We start from the raw sequence: 18,776 nt of genomic DNA on the forward strand, positions 1-18,776 counted from the left end.
TTCCTGGTCAGGATGGGCAGGGTCCATCTGCGGGGTCTAGGCAGTGAACTTCGTAACGAACTTCGTACGCGAGAATAAGTGTTCAAAAATGTGGATACACGACGAGGTGATATGTAAGATGAATTGCGATACTAGCAACGGGCGAGTACGCCTCAGAAGCTCCTGGACTCCTTGCTCGACATATAAAATCCCCCGGTATATCCGTCACTCTATGTCTACGTGTCTAAGGTCCTCAACTGACAAAAGAAAGCGCTATGCCATGGCACATTGAAGGCAAACCCGTAATCCAGACACTCAGGGTTTCTAAACCCGACCCAATACCATATCGTTATCTGATGATGTGGTGTCCATACTCTTGCCCCGACTCGCCCTGTTCTTGCCAATCGTGTTACCAAGCGCTGGGAAGCAGTACCCAGGATGGAATACGGTAAGCACCAACACACTCATGACGATCATGGCACCTTCCAAGATGATAAAGTCCGTCTCATCGCGCATGAGCTCGCTGCCCCAGCCATCGGTGAGTTCCGGAATACGGTAGATGCATCGAATGTAGATACCCAAGAAGCCGACTATGATGGCGAAGATGAAGCATCGGAACGATGTCTTGCGGAAGAGCGTCATTGCTCCAGAAGAGAGTGAATCGCGGCGGTGGTAGGTGCGGATGGTGTACTCGACGAGAAGGGCGCCGAAGATGGACAGAACGACGACCTGAAGGACGACACCGGCCACCATGAGATTTGTTCCGAGATCCTGCAAATCCGAGCCGCTATCTGCTGTAGCAGCAATGCCACCACCGGCACCCTGGAGAACGAGCGAGAAGATGTCGCCGGTAATGAAGATGCGCGTGTACCACACCGGCGACAAGCGTGACCACGATTGTCCGAAGTTAATGACGATGTGCTTGAGCGTGACGTATATTCCAGCCGAAACGAAGGCGGGGGAGATAATCAAGCAGCAGATCTGCATCTGGAAGCCGGTCTCGTCGTAAGGGTTGTTGTACAAGAGGATGCGTCCGATGTATCCGACAAGCTCGCCCAAGCAGCCTAGACAGAGAGCAATCTATCGGGTATTAGATGCGTCCTGCCGAGTCGAGGAATAACTTACCATGTAGGTCCACGTCTTGTATCGGATACCCAGCCCCAGATTGATAACCAGGCAGAGGCCGAAGAACGCCGCGAAGAAAGCATTGGCTTCGATGCTGGGGTAGTAGCCGTATAGTGTACCCTCTACGGGACATTCGGGGCCAACTTCGACGCACCACTGAGGGACAGCTACTTGTTCGGGCATCGTCAAGGGTTCTTGGAAGCTGGAGGGTCGTTGCGATAGGGGTGGAATACTCCGAAAGCGATCGAGATAAGTGATCTCTGGAGAAGATGGAGGTAGATGCGGTGGTTTGTGATGATGACCTGTTAAACGACGGGTGATCCCTTACCTTATAGCCAACAGTCGGAGATACAGGTGAGATGGTGTTTCGCACCATGCACCGAATCCATACATGGCGCAAGTATAGCCCCAGCCTGAGGCAGTGCGGGCTACGCGTATCTCAACGACCCGTTTGCTAGTCCTAGAATAGCCAAGGATGCGAAATCTGACAAGCACATGCAGGATGCCTTCTCTTGCAAGCCACGTTCTAAGTCATCATTGTTTCGCGGATTGCCCCAGGATAGGTTTAGTGGCATCGCTTCGGTAGCCAAGACTTCCGAAAGTGGGTATGATTGGGTGCGTCATGTACTGTGGGCTGAGCAGATGTTGGTGATGAACTTATTTCACCGGACGTGTTTGCGTATATACGCATCTTCATCCGCATCTCCACATCATCTACGTAGGTGATGTGATGGTGTGGACCAATCGAGAATCTTGGACACGGGCTCGCGCGACACGATAGCTGCGAAAGACAACACCGAGTATGCCAAGCATACAGCAAGTAATGCGCCAGTCGCTACAGCGCGAAAGACAGAGACTGCAGTAGTAGTGGTGTATATTCGACTGTTGTTCCGCCCAGCTTTGTGGACCTCAGAGGCATACCGCCAGCGCCATGCTGACGTTTTGACGCAATCTGCGGAGGAACTTTAGGCCACCGCACCGCAGAGACACGGTGAGTTGTCAAGCCTCCAAGGAGTCCGACGAATTATGAATCGATAAGGATTATTTTTTAGCGGTATCCAGTTGGTTCCTCGTGTTTTATAGGGCTTGGCACCTCATCGTCCCGGTTACTCGGTCTTCGGTCGATGGACGGTTCCTCCTCGTTTGCTCGTTCGCAACCTACAAGCTTTGCACAGCCATGATACATGCGCTTGAGTAGTCGTCCTCTTACGCGCGATGAACTGCGAGCCCCATCGTCTCTACCCCTTTATGCACAGTAGCATCCAGAAGGGACAAGCGTGGGAATTCATGCTGGAGCAGCGCCGTGCTTGCCGTCACCGTCAGCTACCACGAGGGAAGTAAAGGGCAATTCAGAAACCATGGCGCACGCGAAACTGAAATTGAACAGCCAGCTCTGGACAATGTATCGGACGAATCGTGATGCGCTCGATGAGGGTGTTGCGATGGACCGTGGACGCGGCCTCAGCGATGGAACACGAGAAGCCGCCCGGCGCTTCGGCATCCGCATCTCCGACAATCTGGAGCGGCCGTGCGTACATAGGTCTCGCATCCCAGCTCTTTTTTGCAGCGCTCGCTCACCGTCGCGCGACACCGAAAGATCGCGATTGACACTTACGCGCACGAATGGATCGAAGGTCCCAGCATCTCAACAAAGAAGCCACGGAAAAGTGCCGGTCCTGATTCAGCGTCGATGCTGCGCGAACAGCGTCCTCCGGCGAGTCGAAGTCAACGTGCTGCCTGCATCATCAATTCCATCCGCACAAGGTCAAGCTATTTGGAGACGACTTCGGGATGGGCGGTTCATCGCGCGATCACGTCACATGTCACGATGCTTCCCTCCGCTGCATGCGAGTAACAGTCGCATCAATGGAAGGTAAAAGGTGAAAGGGATGCGACCCCTGAAGGGGATTACTGTTTAACAACTACCCTCCAATTAATAAATTGCAGGCGCAAGATTGGCATACGCTAGAGAATGCGCAAGATGAATCTGCATGCCTGGCTTTCCACCTACTGTTGTTTTCAAGGCTCTAACGGCAGTACATGGAGTGCAGCAATTGCTGGCAGGATTGCACAGCTTTAGTTCCGGATATAAGACGTCTGGTACCACGACCACGGGATGAGCGGCACAAGCTGGACGTCGCAGCATGCACTCTTTACAATGGCACCTGGTGCCTGTCAGAATCTCCAATGTCAACACCGAGCAGCCCGAGCATTCGTCAGTCTCGATCACACTTACGCACATAATAGCAGACTGTGAAAAAGATATTGTCTTGCTAGAGCGAACAAGAGCACACGTCGCATACTAAACACTGCAATTTTACCTTCGCATGGCGTCTGCATGGGACATGCTGTACCACATCGGCTCTCCCACACATGTCCGACTGTCGGTACAAGGTATACCAAAGTTTCCGAAAGATCACCATCGTTTTTTGCCTCAACCGCACCACGCTAACCTGTTCCTAGTCTAGGCAAGCCATCATAGAAGCATTGAGATGCACGCCACTTGTGTCTTCCATTCTTTTCCAGCCCAGCACGCGAGACAGCGTTTCGGACGGGGTTCCAATTGGCATCTGTTGCTCCTTGCATGTGCATGTGGGTTTTCTTGATCGTGCGAACACCCCGTGTGAGCCAATAGCTGGCCTCGGTATCGTCAAGCTTTATACCTCCACAATGGTCAAAACGATCAAACCATTCCCGCGTTGCAGCCCGCTACAAGCATGGAGACGGTCGGACCCTTGTTGCATCTGTGCAACATGGTTCTTTTGCGCGTATCGGGTGCTGGCACGCAGACGTATTCTACCCCTTCTGGAAGGGCGGTCTGTTCAAAGCCGTTGATCTTGGCCCATCGTGCAAGGGTTGAGAGCTTCGAAATATTGAATACGCGTTCATATCTGATCGGAGCGATTAGAGCATAGTCGAACGGGCCAACAACGTCAGTCATTTCCATGAAAAGCATACATTCATACTTAAACTCTCGAGAGCGCTGCTTCTTCAGCCAGATATACACTCTTTATATTTCATTCGTTACTTGTTGAGCAACATGTTGGGTCTATCTCAGGCACTCTTGTTGGCGGTGTACGCTGGAGTATCTTGCGCAAAGACTGTCACTTATGACTTCGAGGTTGGCTACGTGACTGTGAGTACTCTACTATACCTGTTGACACCAAATGACAACGCTAACTCACTGCAGGCTGCACCTGATGGCTTCGAGAGACAGGTTATTGGCATCAACGGAGAGTGGCCGATTCCTACCATAGAATGCGATGAAGGTGATACCGTTCAGGTGACGGTTCACAACAGCCTTCCGGATCAAACCACTGCTCTCCATTTCCACGGCATATGGCAAAAGGGAACGCAAAACTACGACGGTCCCAGTGGAGTTACTCAGTGCCCCATACAACCTGGGTCGTCATTCACCTACACCTTTATCGCGAACCCTGCTGGCACGCATTGGTACCATGCGCACGAGAAAGGTCAATATCCCGATGGTCTGCGTGGCAAGATGATTGTGCACGACAGAGCTTGGGAGGCGAGCTTGAATATCGATAAGCAGGTGTACCTTTCCATGTCCGACTGGTAAATAAACTCAGCCTTCTCCACGCGCGCGAGCTTACAACGATTAGGTACCACCGCCCCATGCCCGAGATGATCGAGGCTTACATGAGCCCCGACAACACCAACGCCAACTTCGACTCGCCCGACTCTTTCCTCTTCAACGATGCCGCCAAGCCTTTTGACCTCAAGATCGCTAAGAACAAGAGGTACCTTCTTCGTATCGTCAACACCGCCGCTGTCGCATGCGCTCGCTTCCACATCGCAAACTACACGCTGAGCGTAGTTGAGATTGACGGTGTCCAGACGCAGCCCCAGGAGGCAGAGACGATCATCATTTGCGCCGGCCAAAGCTATGGTGTAATTGTGCAAGGAAAGAAGGACCCCAAAGGATCCTCCAACTGGATTGCGCAGATGATGACAGACATGTTGACCAATGGCGCTCCCTCAGTCGAGGAACGAACGGTCATTGGAGAAGTAGTTTACGATGACATCTTCGGCGAGATCGACGACATCATCGACAGCATCTCTGATACAATCGACGGCATCTTCCTCGAGCCCGAGTGGACGCCCCCACCCCAAACCATCCTCAACGACTTCACCATGAAGCCGCTTGATGGCCAGAGACTCATGGGCCCCGTCGACAACCACATCGAGTTCACCACCAACCAGACCTACTTCGAGGGCGTCGGTACCCGTACTCCTCTCAACGCCCAGCCCTGGGTTCCTCCTCAAGTGCCTACTCTCTACACCGCTTTGACAACCGGCAGCATGGACCCCGCCACCTACGGCCCTGGCATCAACCCCTGGGTCATCAAGTCCGGCGAAATCGTCCAGATCGTCATGCACAACCCGCACATGTACCCCCACCCCATGCATCTCCACGGCCACGTCTTCCAAGTCGTCGCCACGGGTCTCGGAGTCTGGAACGGCGATGAGAGCTCGCTGCCCCGCGTGCCCCTCAAGCGCGATGGTTTTGTCGTACCAGCTTTCGGCTACGCAGTCATCCGTTTCAAGGCTGATAACCCGGGTGTGTGGTTCTTCCATTGCCACATCGATTTCCATCTCGTTGGCGGTATGGCTGCTACTATCATCGAGTCACCAGATCTGCTGAAGGGCTCCGTTCCTGCTGCTGGTGTTGCGCTCTGCGACGCGGGTAAGAGGAAGTCGAGCGGTAACTGCGCCGGTGAGAAGGGTGAGATCTCCGCGGCAGACGCGAGCACCAAGTGTAACAACGTGTACAATACCCGCGTTCGTGGTGCGTTGATCGAGCAGAATTAGTCTTTTCGCATTTTGCAACTTCCTCTTCTTTGTAGAACATTGAATACTGTACATGTCTTCATCTATATTTAATTAGACTGTATCTTATCATACCATTATTTCTCTTCCTACTATACTTCAGTGAGACTTTCCACAGCTGCATCCGCTCTTTGCTCCGACCCTCTTCTTCCAACTCCATGTCATTGTCGGGTCGGCAACCATTTTCTGCATCACTGCAGTATCTTTGTCGTTCCAGCCTTTGTCTAGCATGCTCATCTCCACACTTAGCCTCGCATACCGCACTGCCTCCCACTTCATCCCAAAACTACTATATGTCTCCGCAGCATGCTGATACGCCGTCGCAAGACTAGCGTCAAGACGCTCTTGCTGGTACAAACTGATGAGAAGCTCTGCCGTTGCAGGGGTGGCGGCAGAAGATTCTGTCCAGTCACTGAGAACGTCCTGCTGGATAGTCGCAATCTGTTCGAGCCTCGAATCCGATTCCGACACTAAAGAAGCATGTGCGGTGCATGTGGAGCAGGAACATTTGAAGCCCCAGTTCTTTTCCAACCCGCGCATGCGCCGTGCGCGCGGTAGCTCGTTGTTGATGTATGTGATTGTGATTTCCTCGCCGGGGTAGATGGGTCGGATGGCGTGGACGTAGTGCGTCAGCGTCTTTTCATCGAAGAAGTACGCGGCATTTGGTCGGCAGTCGTGGTTCAGCATGGCTATTTCAGGGAAAAGCGCGGATTGCGCGATACCATCGATAGCGACTTCGAAATTGTTGGTCGTGATGCGGTCGTCTATCGCGTCGGCATCGGGCGTGTGACCCATGAGCTCCCAGAACAAGGATTGTGTCGACTTCGGAAGCGTGTCTATGCCGCGATGCAGCAGCGCAAGGCGCTCGGATTCGGGTAAGTCGTATAGATCGGGGTCTGTGATGAGGATTGGCGTAGAAGCGAAGATCTCGTCGCCTCGCTGAAGGGTCTTGTTGGCGACTAGGCCTCTTCCTTTTCCAGGGAATTCATGCTGGTAGAATGGTGGGTTCTCGTAACGGTTGATGCGCTCGAGGGTTTCTGGGCGCTTGAATGCGTCGTGTTGCAGCATGGCGTAGGCGAAGGTACGTGCGGTGACGATGAAGATGCCTCTCCCCGATGCGAAGTCTTGTTTGCTGAAGACGCAGTAGGGCTCTGCGACTTTTTCGTTGGTGAAACATTCTGGCCAGAATGTCCAGGGGAAGTTTTCTGTTTGGGAAGCTAACGCGCGGGCGTCTTCTAAAGAGTTTGTGTGAGGCGAGGGGTCGGAGGTATTGGACTGGAATGCTACTGATGCTGGTGAGTTGCCATATGCCAAAGGTAGGCATTTGCCGTTGTCAAGTAGGTGATTTGATGGGCATGCGTCTTGTATGAGAGGTTGTTGCGCAACAAAGCCGACTTTCTCGTTCGATAGTGCGAGCGCGCTTCCCAGCAAGCTCAGGCTAATAGCTGACTTCATGATGATAGGCTGTGCTTTGTAAGTGGATTCGGTATTCCGGGAATGTGAAGATACAGGAGCAAAAGAACAGTATGGGTTACAGTTTCGTTTTTGTATAAGAATGTCTTGAACTTTTGAGTAGAAACTTGAAACGCATCCTGATCGTGAAGCCGGAGATGAAACGATTGCGCAAAACAAGCCGCACCCAGACGCGTCGGAACCACCGTCTGGAGTTGCTACATGGATACTGTAACATACTGGGTATGAGGCTTCAGCCTTTGTTTAAACATAGCTACGCGTTGGAGATAGAATGTTAGCTTGGCTGGCGTGTACTCCCTAAGTAGTTATGGGTGTCGCGAAGCTCAAGCGACGCAGCCGGAGTGGTCTTCGTAGGAGTCGTGCTGCCCCCATGTTGGGAGTCACTAGAGTGCGCAAGATACATTTCTGTAACATTGCTTGCTTGCAACAGATGTTGCTAGGATGTCGGATTACGAGTGCGCGGGGAACGGCGGGAGGATGCACGTGAGTGAAGATGTGACGCGTTTCGAGAGTGAAACCCTGGCGCTATCGTGCCTCGGCAAAACTTACCCGCTAGCACTCTCCAGAGCTAGCGCAAGCCCCGCCACTTGAACCTTTGTCGGGAAGCATCCACGCCCACGGAGGTTCATCACTCTAATTGCAAAACGCGTCATCTTGTGCCATTAGGCTGCTAACAGCATACATTTTGAGCGGAATTCTTAGGCCTAACGCGACGAAGTTCAGCGAGCCCCTCACCATACTCACAACAGCAAAACCTTTCGGCTCTGCGGGTACCTGAAGCTGCAAGGCCCCGAGAACTCAGCCATCTATAGGAGATGATCGATTGGTATAGACGCAGGATCGTTGCATCAATGAAGTATTCCCGAAAAGCAACTTTAGAACTGGTCTAGACTTCCCTAATCCATCAAGGATCCCACTCAACAAAAGCCGCTTGGATTATCGTTGTCACTCTTTCCAAGGTGAGGTCCTCTGGTCCAAACACGACTGTCCGGTTCCACATTGGTGCTACTATGACCTTATATCCCGCACGTCTCAGGCATGCCAATAGCCAAAACAACCACTCTACTTTCTGCGCGTAATCTTCCGCGTCGGTGCGAATCACGTCTAAGGATCTGGATTCGTTGTTGTGTCCTTCCAGAGTGATCGTAATGGTCGAACGTTCTTTGAGCTGGAATAGGGACCCAAGCCTTTGCAAGTCGAGGATCTCTTCGGCAGTGTCTCGGGCGTATAGAACAGGTATGTAGATTTCGACGTTTAGGACCAAGTCAAGTGGCTTACCCACTAGAGCAGCACTCCATTCGAGCTGAGAGAGGCAAGAATCGATGGTGCTGGCATCTTCGGTAGAGAACCTCGTCGCTTCGTACCATGCTTTAGCTAGCTCTTGTTTGATTTGAGTATCCGCAGCGAAAAGTCTGAAATTTACCCCAAGGTCTCGGCGGAAGGGAGCAAGATTACCGACCTTATATTTCCGCGCCGCTAGATTCTCATACACGTCTTCGAAGAGGTATTCATACACCATATCGCGAAGCTCTCGAGGCCAGAAATCTTGCATGTGCTGGAGGATTGAACGACGATAGGCGTATCGTATCCGATCGCACTTAGCTTCATGGAAAGCGTCGATATCCGCTTTTGTGGCATGTCCTGTTGGACTGTGGTAGGCTGATGAATGAAGAGCAGTCCAAATCTTCTGAGAGCCTCTCAGTTCTGTCGTCGCGCTACGAAACGTTAACAACCATAACATCCATGGTGACACCCTGATACGCACTCATTGAGGTATGCGCAACACGTAGGCCAAGCAGCTTCAGCGGCTTCTCCGTCTAGAATCGCACCAGCTTCCTCGCCTTGGAGCTCACCGTTTTCTAGAAGCCCGTCGTGCTCATCTCTTAGAAGCGCAGCGTATTGGTGGTTCGAAAACCCGCATTTCTCTTGTGGAAGCCTATCGTCTTTATCTTCTGAGTCTCCATCTTCCGAGTTCTCATCCTCTTCATCGTCTGAGGCCTCATCGTCTTCATCTTCCGAGGAACTATCTTCTTCGTCGACTGACATCTCATTGTCCTCCTCATCCGAAGGCACATGATTATCTGCTAGAAACTCATTATACTCAGCGTCTGAGACATCAGACATCTCCGTATCTGAAGAATCCGAAGAATGCGAGAACCCTACGTTGGCTCTTTTCGTTCGTTAGTCATCAAGATCTAAAAGGCTTTTACAGTAACTTACTGGTGGGTTATATTACCCGCGGTAACATAGTGATTTGTAGCAATTTCTTGCATCCTTCGGCCATAGAACTTATTAGTAGAACTAATATCGATTCAGAAGTGAATTTGTATTGTAAAACGTGCGAAAAATGAGAGTTTAAGTAGTGAACCCCGGCATCCGGTATCGCTCGGGGTGCCGAATTAGGTGTCTTCTGTTGCCATCTTCTTACTCGTCTTTGGTAGCCTCATCGTTCATTTCAGTGGTAGTAGAAATCAGGGCGTGCCGTATAACAGCTACGGTAGAGCAGTCACGACTAAAGGATACCATGGGTTTTATGCGCCCGGGTCTTGCGGATGTACGCCCAAGTCTACCCGCTTTCTTTATCTAGGTACTGCTGTCGCTTCCGGCACAGCGCTATCGAGGTCCATGGACTGGACTTGGTGTCATAATGTGAGAGCCAATAAGGCAGTAAGGAAATCATGACTGCGCGGTACGCAGTTTCAAACTGAGCATGTGATGTTTTCTGGGATGGTACGGACGGATAAGAGCTCCACTATATCCAAAGAACAAGCACGATGAATGTAACAAGCCAGTATCAGACCCAGAAGTCCACATAGCTTGTAAGTAAGCCTGAACTACTCTTTCAAACTCATGTAGACGCCAGAAATCACTCATTCGCCCTCAACCATGCCTCCACCCAGCGGTTCCCCCGCTCCACCACTCTCTGATCATTCATGTACGGTCGAACTATCATCTTATACCCCATACCCCTCATACGCAATGCTACCGGGTATAAAGATTCAGCGCGATATAAATCTTCATTCGGATCATGACTCCTTTCAGGGAATCTTTTCACGATGATGATGATGGTTGTGCCTGGCTTGAGACATTCAAGGAGCTCCAACTCTTTGCTTACAGCCTCGCGCATCAAGGGGGCTTCCAGGGGTTTTGTCTTTAATTGCACTCGTCTGATAAGTTCGACTGGATCAATGCCAGCGCTCCATGGATATCTCTCCAGAGAGGGGCGAATGAGTGCGGCATCCGTGACAATGAAGTATGATGTCCGGAACCATGCTTCGATGAGCTCAGTCCTTACTTCATGGTCGTGTATATATCCTGGCTTGAGTAGGTAGCTGTAAGGATAATGTCTTCCCATGTCTTGCTTTACACAGTCCGGAATGTCGTCGGAGTTCTCGGCTTCGGGTTTGTTCGCTTCTAACAAGACGTGCGTGCCCTGGAAAATATTCTCAAAGACCATTTCACGAAGCTCCTTCGGTAAACGATCCCGTATTTTCTGGAAGAACGCACGGCAACATGGGCCTTCTTGGATCATAATCCGTTCGTCGACCTCGGCTGGAAGGCGGGCGAGAATGTTGGAGAGGCTGCGGTCAGCTGCGCTGAACGTATCGCACTCTGTTCCGGTGGCGAATTTAAATTTGCCTGTTAGCTTCGGTGAATAAGCCAGGAATTCTGCACGCCCGCGGTAATCTTCTAGCCATGCGCTTGCACTGAGTTGTGTCAGCATGTGTCTTTATGACAAGGAGATTGTGTTACACACTCTCTAAGGTAGTCGTGGTACTCTTCCTCTTGAGGGTCATCGTAGCTATCAGAAGGATTGCCCTCATAGAATGGATCTGGGTTGGGTCTCGTGAGCTGTGCCATACTGTTAAGCGCACTGTTGTCGTGGAGCTGTGTTACAGGTTGGAAGGTGGAAGTAAAAGAAGCCTTCGTGGGCATGGAAGAAATTTAAAGGGTAGAAGCGGAAAAAGATTATGGCTGTATTCTCTTTAGTCTGGTAACGTTGGGACTGCGGAGCCTGTGAGTGGCTTACCGTCGTTAGACGTCATTACAGTACCAGTGGATGAAGTGGATAGCAACCAATGTATGCGTCAGGGCCCATGGTAGCGACGGTAAACTCGAATTGCGCACTCGCGTCGGTCGCAGGTACGTTAGCAAGCGCATACGTTCCAAGGCGCTGGACAGCGGCCTCCCCATATAATATGACAATAGAATACTATCCCAGCGTATTCATCCGTGCCGTATGTCCCTCACATATATACCCTACTTCCCCCTACGTGTCCTCAACACCCTCCCCCCTCTACTCGTATCGCTCTCCACAGCACCACTGTCCCCACTCTTCGCTTCTCGTCTGACCCGCCCCTTGTTTCGCACCCTCTCTTCTTTTCTCGAGACCCTGCCGCGTCTACCAGCGTTCCCCTCAAGATCCACACTTTGCTCATCCTCACCTTCCGTTCCGCGCTTGGCCAGCGCCTCATTCTGGACCCGCTCTTCTATCCTCAAGACCTTGATTCGCCATATGCGCTGCTCCATGCTCAACTTCAGTTCTTCTAATTCTCTCTTCTCGGTTGCCGTTGCATTCGTCGGAAGTTCGGGCAGAGAGGCTAGGAGGTTCATGGCCTCGATCTCGGTTTCTTCTGTAGCATCTATCGGTTCGTGCGGTTCACTATCTGGTGTCGGGTTTTCTGCGTTATCCAAAGCCGGGTCTTCGTCATCGTGCGCGTCAGGTATGATCGCGCCCTCTTCTTCCTCCTCTGCAGCAGATATACCGGGCGGTTGCGTCGGAGTCTGAACATCAAGAGTGATGTTATCGTTATTCAGCTGCCAGTGCGGCTCCCTAATACGCTGTTGCTCAAGTCTCGATAGTCGTTTCTTCCTCTTCCTGCTTTTCTCCCTCGCCTCATTGCCTTCAAGATCTGAGAGGAAGCCAGTGTCATCCGGTACCCGGGGGTCGGGGTCCTGGTGCACCAAAGTTGGGAGTTCGACTGCCAGGGGATCTGGCATTGCGTCTTCGTTCGCTTTCCGTCTCTTGCCTCTTGGTGGAGGCTTGGGTCGCGTTGGCTTCTTCACAGCGGATGCATCGGGATTTAGGTTAACTTTGACGGGTCGCACGCCAGAGAGGTACTGGTATTTTCCCCCGGCGAGTGGTTCAGATGAACCTTCTTCTTCCTCCTCTTCATCTTCGTCGTCGTGGTTGACAGGTGTTTTCGGCACCTGTATACGGGTATTCCGGGTCGTGCGGCCACCTTTCCTATCCTTCGCGTCTGACTCCGGGCTGGCTAGCCCAGCTCCCATCTCATCGGCGTCTCTTTCATATTGTTTCAAGACCGCTTTCAGATCTACAGCTTTGGCCCGACTCGACCTGCCAGCCGCAGACTTGTTCTTCTGTTGACGCATCTTTACAACTTCCTTCAGTCTTCCCGTGAAGTCTGGGAGAGTAGCGCCAGGTAGTGATGAGATCTCGCTCAAAAGCATAATGATGTCGGCACCCCATTGAGGGAAAAGGTCCTGGGGCCATAGTGGACGTGGAATACAGTCTTTGGCAAATTCGAGATGCCAGTTGGTCATGATGGTGGTGACATGTTGTTTCAAGGACCTTGGAGAGATGTAGTTGAGCTCTGATTGGATGGCTTTCGATATATCGAAATCTTTGGAAGGTGCCATGTTCGCGTCTGGGAAGAAATGTCGTATATCGTATTGGTGTTATTGAATAGTCGAGTGCGAAACATAAGGATCATGAGATGGAGGAGATGGGATTCGTAATTCTGGCGCGTGTGGAGGCAGCATCGTGGTTTGGGGTGAAGACATCGAATGAAGCGGCGAGTGCAGTATTTCCAGGGTAGAAAAGGCGGTCAAAGCTCATTGCCGTCAGCCACGCCGACTCGAAGAAGCTAGCATCAACCTGCAGCTATAACAGACTTCGTTGAGTGGCTTCCCCACGGGTGCGTTCTAGGCTTGGAGGCATTTGCAGTGTCCCAAACGTCGCGGGATGCCGGGGAAGCTCAGAGGATTATTTACTGGAGAGTGGGTCTGATGATGTCATCAAGATATTCTAGGCGGGTTTTGAGTTTAAACTATTGCGGTAAGCTCGGATTCGATAGATTGGGTGCGCAATAGCTGGTGAACATTGAGATGTGTCGTATCTTTTGAATTCCGCACACTCAAGCTTCCGTCTAGAGACGCCTCCAGATGTTGTACAAGTCGTGTCGCGTATATGATACAGGTATAGCACAAAGCTGAGGAGAGTGTGAACGCCGCCCGCTGCCGAAACCTGCGGTATATGCCAAACATCCCAAAAACACCGTCTGCCCAGACATCAGACATGTCGCTGCCCGCCCGTGGCCTGATAACGGTTCGCTCTGAAGAGGTATAAATCGTGAATCGAAAACGTTTTACGCGGCCACAGCCATGCCGCCGCCGCCGGATGGTGCACCCACGTCGGCTGGTGGTGGTGGGGGCGCATCGAGCCTTGTGTTGTCGGCCATCATGCGGTTGAAGCCAATTGAGACACCCTCGATGACAGCCAGCAAAATGGCACATGATATCGCGCCGTTTCGCATCGACCTGTATCCTCCTCGTACTGCGAGCGAGCCACCTGTGAAGAATCCTGCGATGATGGCGTTCCACGGGTCCTCCTTCTTCCGTATTCCCTTGACTGCGCAGTCGTATGTGTTGAAAAGTCCTCCCCAGACTCCGAAGTTGCCGCCGAGAACAGGCGCGCGAGCTTTGATCGCTGTGATGGCGCCGATGCGTCGCTCGCCGTAGGGTGAGTTACGGAACTGTGGCTGTATAAGCGCAATTCAAAGTATGAATTAAAAGATACTTACACCCTTCACACCATGCCATACTGCTCCTCCGACAGCCTAATGCGATGTTAGTATACGGGCCAGAGATGCAGCGCTGGTGGGGACATACACCCATGGCAAAGGCACCGCCAAAGTCATTCAGAATGACCCAGGGGCAGGGATCGCGCGAATGGTCCATTATGTATTATTGGAGGATATGATGTGTTTTGGGCGATTCCGGGGGTGAGGCGAGGGCGTGGGCGAGCTCGTGGTCGGACGGTAGCCACCGGTGACGATGTGCTTCGATGGAATTTCTTGAGGACCCTTGCTGCTTTGGCGCTAGCGGCAAATCTTCGGGACTGGCGCGACCACTTCTGCCGTCAAACCTCCTTCCATGTATCGTCACTCACCCTCAGAACCATCTATGCGGCATCAACTTTTCGCTTTTATGGAGTCATATGCTACTTTCTCTGTCATTTGTCAGCCATAGCAGCTCTGTCGAACGATGGAGCTACAAATCGCTCCTCCGCGCAGCACCCATCGCCTGCGACTGTGCACGTCCAATGAATCTATACTGCAAGATCCAGATCAATTCGTCGCGAAGTCTACTACCACCTCATACAAGAAAAAGGCTGAACAGGTCTAGAGCCTACATCAACGCTAACTTGTCTATCTTGTAGGGTTTCAAGCTAATGTAGGCTGCAGGCCTGTTTAGCTCTTTTCTTGGTTGGCGTGCTACGTCTATTCTGTGATAGTAGCAGCTATTCGACATCTATGTGACAGTTCTCCTCTGTCCGCCTCTCTCTCCCGCGATGATTCCCCAGCTTGTCCATCAACTCTGACTGTTTTCGTTTCTATATCTTCAGCATCAATTCTCTGTACTGTGTTTCCGAGGACGTGTGCATCGCTTCCGAGGTGAGAGTGTGACCTGGACATCACTCTCAGACCACGTACAAAAGAGATGATATCTCGACGGAGTTCTCAGACCTACATGCAGGTAACGTACAAGCATCTGTCGTCCATCCAACTCATGTCTTCTCCTCGCTGCAAGTTGAGCTCATGCGTATCATGCATTCACCGCTCACCGCTCCAGAAGTGGTACCAGACTCGCGCTCACCACGACATTCCGGCCCTCTCGTCCTGGGGTTTCTACGCTCGTCCAATGGTTTCCATTTGCGTACTGCTCCTGGACCCTGCTTTGGAGTCTGTGTCACCTCGGATTTGCTGCCTAGAGTCAAGTCTTGGCGCTCGCGCTCTTGTTGTTGTCAATTTTGCTACCACACTCACCTACTTACCTCTTACCACTACACCACTTGACTTTCTGTACAACCTCTCAAAATGGTGGGTGCTACTCGAGGCCGCACACGTAAGGAGGCTGTAAAGCGACCAGTCTCACCTAGCGACGATGGTACCATTGCGGACGCACCGCTCGAAGGTACCGCTATTGTCGACGCTCAAAGCAATCCGCACATGCCTTCGTCAGCCACTCACCCCGCGCGTGACGACGTATCGCGTCTGAGTGAGGGTCTCGAGCCGCTTCACCTAGTTGGGCAAGATGGTGAGTAAAGCGCCAGCACAACAAGATTTTATTCAGCTAACAATAATCTAGACTCAACACATCCAATCAACACACCTGCTTCTAGAGAAATCGATCCACTTACTATCCATGTGAAGGAGGCCATTGCGACAATTGGCCGACTAGAGGCCTTAGGCTTGCAACGCTACGACATTCCCCTGCCCAAGTGCATCGTGCTAGGTAAGTCACCAAATTATAGAAAATACAAAAGTTTTGTTCGCTGACATCCTTAGGCGAACAATCTACAGGAAAGTCTTCAGTGATTGAAGCCATCTCTGGTATCAAGACTCCGAGAGCCGATGACACATGCACCCGATGCCCTCTTCTCATCAAGTTGGAGTCCTCCGATGATCCGCGCGCGGGCTGGAGCGCGACCGTAACACTTCGACGCAATTTTGGTTACGATGGCAAGCCTGCAGGTCCAAGCCACGAACGTCGCTTTCCCGGTTGGATACAGTTACCACTGCCTAACGACGCTTTCTTCGCTGATACCGACAATCCTGAGAACCTGGAGCACATCATTCGCCGCGCACAACTGGCCACTATTAGTCCCCGCGTTGACTACCATGAATTCTTGCTTCCGAGTCTTGCCGCACTTGGAGAACATCACAAATGCAAGTTCAGTCCGAACATTGTATGCATCTCCATCACTCAGCCGGGTTCACCGTCTTTAAGTTTCTACGATCTTCCTGGTCTCATCAACCAAGCCGACATTGAAGAAGAAGCGTATCTTATCCAGTTTGTTCGTGACGTAGTTGTGGACTACGTCAAAGACGCCGAGTCTCTCATACTAGTCACCTGCTCGCTAGCGACTGATATCGCCAATTCAACCGCTGCTGGCATCGCGCGTAGTTTGAAGGCTACTGACAGATGCATTGGTATGTAACATCATCGTCTATAACTGCTTTTGCTAACGTAGCTTCCAGGCGTACTCACCAAACCCGACTGCCTGCCGAAGGGATCACGTCACGACAAACTAATGGAAGTCTTCGATCAGAAACGGTTCGCGCTAGGGCACGGTTACTTCGTTGTGAAGAACCCAGCACAGGATGAACTTAACAAAGGCCTTACACATCAAGAGGCTCGGTTGCAAGAGCACCACTTCTTCAGCGGAGAAGACCCGTGGTCTACAACCTTCAAAGATTATGCACACCGATTCGGAACTCTCAATCTCCAGAGTTTCCTTTCGGGGAAGCTTGCCGACCAGATAACGAAGAAGCTCCCAGTCATCGAGCATGAGATCGATACTCGGCTTGCTGAAGTAGAGGCTCGTCTGCAACAGTTCCCTGAACCTCCCAACCACAACGCGTCGCGTATCATCTCTGACATCGTGCTCGACTTCTCACAGGGGGTTCGTAAAGAGCTCGAAGCCGAATTCCCATGCAAGGAATGGCGTAACAAGTGGAGGCTTCTGCAAAACGCTTTCTTCGATGCGCTAGTCAGTATGAAGCCCACAATGGCGACGGGTGGACGTCGAGACGCAAGCGTTTATGCAGACGTACTAGACTCTCAGCCAGGAAGTTCTGCGAATAAAGCTATTTCGCTAGACGACGACGATGACGGAGAGCACAGCGACGATAGTGAGTCTGCAGCGCGCAACAACCCCGAGACACCTACCAAGAAGCGCAAGATCGACGGCATGCCGGGGCTCTCTCCAGTCAAGACACCGAAGCGAGGTCTGCCCAAACCGCTGGAAGAACAACCAATGATTACAGACTTCCGTGGCTTGAAGAAGAAGTTCGTTCTCGACGAAGTCACTGATTACTTGTCCGAACACTCCCAGTCGAAGGTACCAGGCCAGATCGAGCCACGAGTAGTCGATAACCTCATGCTCAGCACGCTTGAACACTGGGAGCAGCCGCTTGCGAAATTCTTCGATGCTTTCGAAAAGCAGATTAAGGATCAAATGAAAGCCCTGTTCACCCAACACTTCAAGAAATGGCAGGGCTCAACTTTCCATCAGACCGCATGGAAGATCGTTGAAGAGATGCTAGCAACCAACTTCGACCAGCAGCGCACTACCATGGCTAACGAGAGCCTCAATGACGAGAAGGAAGGACCATACATCTTCCATAACGACATCTTCGAATGTGAGAAGGAGGCCGTCTTGGAGAACTACCACCAGGCTCGCTTCAAATATCGCTTCACAAAGTACAAGAACAGCAGAGCGCAGCGCACAGGCAAGCCAATGAGTCCTGCTGAAGAAGAGAGGTTGAAGAAAGATGTCAGGGCTATGGAGGTATTCAACCATGAGCCTTATCTCGTCGAGCGAGGCGTTGTCGCTCAGGTCACTACCTACTACATGCTCGCCGTGCGCCGCTTTCACGATGCGGTATGTATGCGAATAGAGTCCAAGTTCTACAAGCAGCTCCGCACTCAACTCCGCGACGAGCTTGAGAATGGTCTTGGTCTGAACGAGGGTCATGAAGGTAAGTTTCCATTATCCAGACGGGAGACTATACATGCTAATTGTTGCGATTCAGGTTACGAAAACGCCAAGCGCCTCCTCTCGGAATCCTCTTATCGCTTCAACCAACGTATGGAGCTTGTTGGACAACGCGACTCTCTTCTTCAAGGCCAGAAGATCCTCCGTGATCTCCAGCAGAGGAGGTACGGTGGCGACAGCTCATCCTCCACCTTGGACGTCGGTTCTCGGACTCGCCGCTCCAGTGCTTCCGGCGGCATACCCACACCGGTTTCGGCAGAGATGGAGGACGTGGATATGGCTGGCGTTCCGCGTCACTAGTCTGGTGGTTTTTCATCTGTGGTTATGGCCTTGTTCTGGATACGATATGATGCACGAAGCTTGCGATGTTGGTGGATAAGGAACACTGTTTGCAGGAAGGTTTCTTTGGTCTACGTACGCGTGAACCAGTGGTCACGCGAAGCAGTTGCATAGCATGAGTATTGTCGTTATGGTTCATTTCTGGCAGCGTTGACTGGCGGCTAGCTGTCGAGCTAACTTTCATGTATGACGACTGACACGCAAT

At 51.7% G+C, this 18,776-nt stretch overlaps 7 protein-coding genes across 7 annotated transcripts; 2 read left to right on the forward strand and 5 right to left on the reverse strand.

Moving 5' to 3' along the window:
* Positions 1–303: 303 nt before the first annotated feature.
* Positions 304–1,287, reverse strand: J4E87_009628 (uncharacterized protein; the record flags this gene model as incomplete). The annotated part of the gene is made up of 2 exons (XM_049381203.1): positions 304–1,059; positions 1,105–1,287. 2 exons carry the CDS (start codon positions 1,285–1,287, stop codon positions 304–306), a joined length of 939 nt encoding a protein of 312 aa, XP_049229053.1.
* A 2,857-nt stretch (positions 1,288–4,144) lies between these two features.
* Positions 4,145–5,937, forward strand: J4E87_009629 (uncharacterized protein; the record flags this gene model as incomplete). Its single annotated transcript, XM_049381204.1, has 3 exons — positions 4,145–4,240; positions 4,295–4,680; positions 4,728–5,937. 3 exons carry the CDS (start codon positions 4,145–4,147, stop codon positions 5,935–5,937), a joined length of 1,692 nt encoding a protein of 563 aa, XP_049229054.1.
* Positions 5,938–6,054: 117 nt separating this feature from the next.
* Positions 6,055–7,410, reverse strand: J4E87_009630 (uncharacterized protein; the record flags this gene model as incomplete). The annotated part of the gene is made up of 1 exon (XM_049381205.1): positions 6,055–7,410. One exon carries the CDS (start codon positions 7,408–7,410, stop codon positions 6,055–6,057), a length of 1,356 nt encoding a protein of 451 aa, XP_049229055.1.
* Positions 7,411–10,294: 2,884 nt separating this feature from the next.
* Positions 10,295–11,289, reverse strand: J4E87_009631 (uncharacterized protein; the record flags this gene model as incomplete). The annotated part of the gene is made up of 2 exons (XM_049381206.1): positions 10,295–11,135; positions 11,186–11,289. 2 exons carry the CDS (start codon positions 11,287–11,289, stop codon positions 10,295–10,297), a joined length of 945 nt encoding a protein of 314 aa, XP_049229056.1.
* A 399-nt stretch (positions 11,290–11,688) lies between these two features.
* Positions 11,689–13,089, reverse strand: J4E87_009632 (uncharacterized protein; the record flags this gene model as incomplete). Its single annotated transcript, XM_049381207.1, has 1 exon — positions 11,689–13,089. One exon carries the CDS (start codon positions 13,087–13,089, stop codon positions 11,689–11,691), a length of 1,401 nt encoding a protein of 466 aa, XP_049229057.1.
* Positions 13,090–13,817: 728 nt separating this feature from the next.
* On the reverse strand, positions 13,818–14,409 carry TIM17 (translocase of the inner membrane; the record flags this gene model as incomplete). The annotated part of the gene is made up of 3 exons (XM_049381208.1): positions 13,818–14,204; positions 14,253–14,288; positions 14,341–14,409. 3 exons carry the CDS (start codon positions 14,407–14,409, stop codon positions 13,818–13,820), a joined length of 492 nt encoding a protein of 163 aa, XP_049229058.1.
* A 1,139-nt stretch (positions 14,410–15,548) lies between these two features.
* On the forward strand, positions 15,549–18,532 carry J4E87_009634 (uncharacterized protein; the record flags this gene model as incomplete). The annotated part of the gene is made up of 5 exons (XM_049381209.1): positions 15,549–15,768; positions 15,820–15,966; positions 16,020–16,664; positions 16,713–18,215; positions 18,270–18,532. 5 exons carry the CDS (start codon positions 15,549–15,551, stop codon positions 18,530–18,532), a joined length of 2,778 nt encoding a protein of 925 aa, XP_049229059.1.
* Between the last annotated feature and the right edge of the window lie 244 nt (positions 18,533–18,776).

This window comes from Alternaria ethzedia (genome assembly GCF_023757985.1).
Source record: "Alternaria ethzedia strain BMP 0044 chromosome Unknown scaffold_37, whole genome shotgun sequence".
In the NCBI taxonomy this organism is placed as follows: domain Eukaryota; kingdom Fungi; phylum Ascomycota; class Dothideomycetes; order Pleosporales; family Pleosporaceae; genus Alternaria; species Alternaria ethzedia.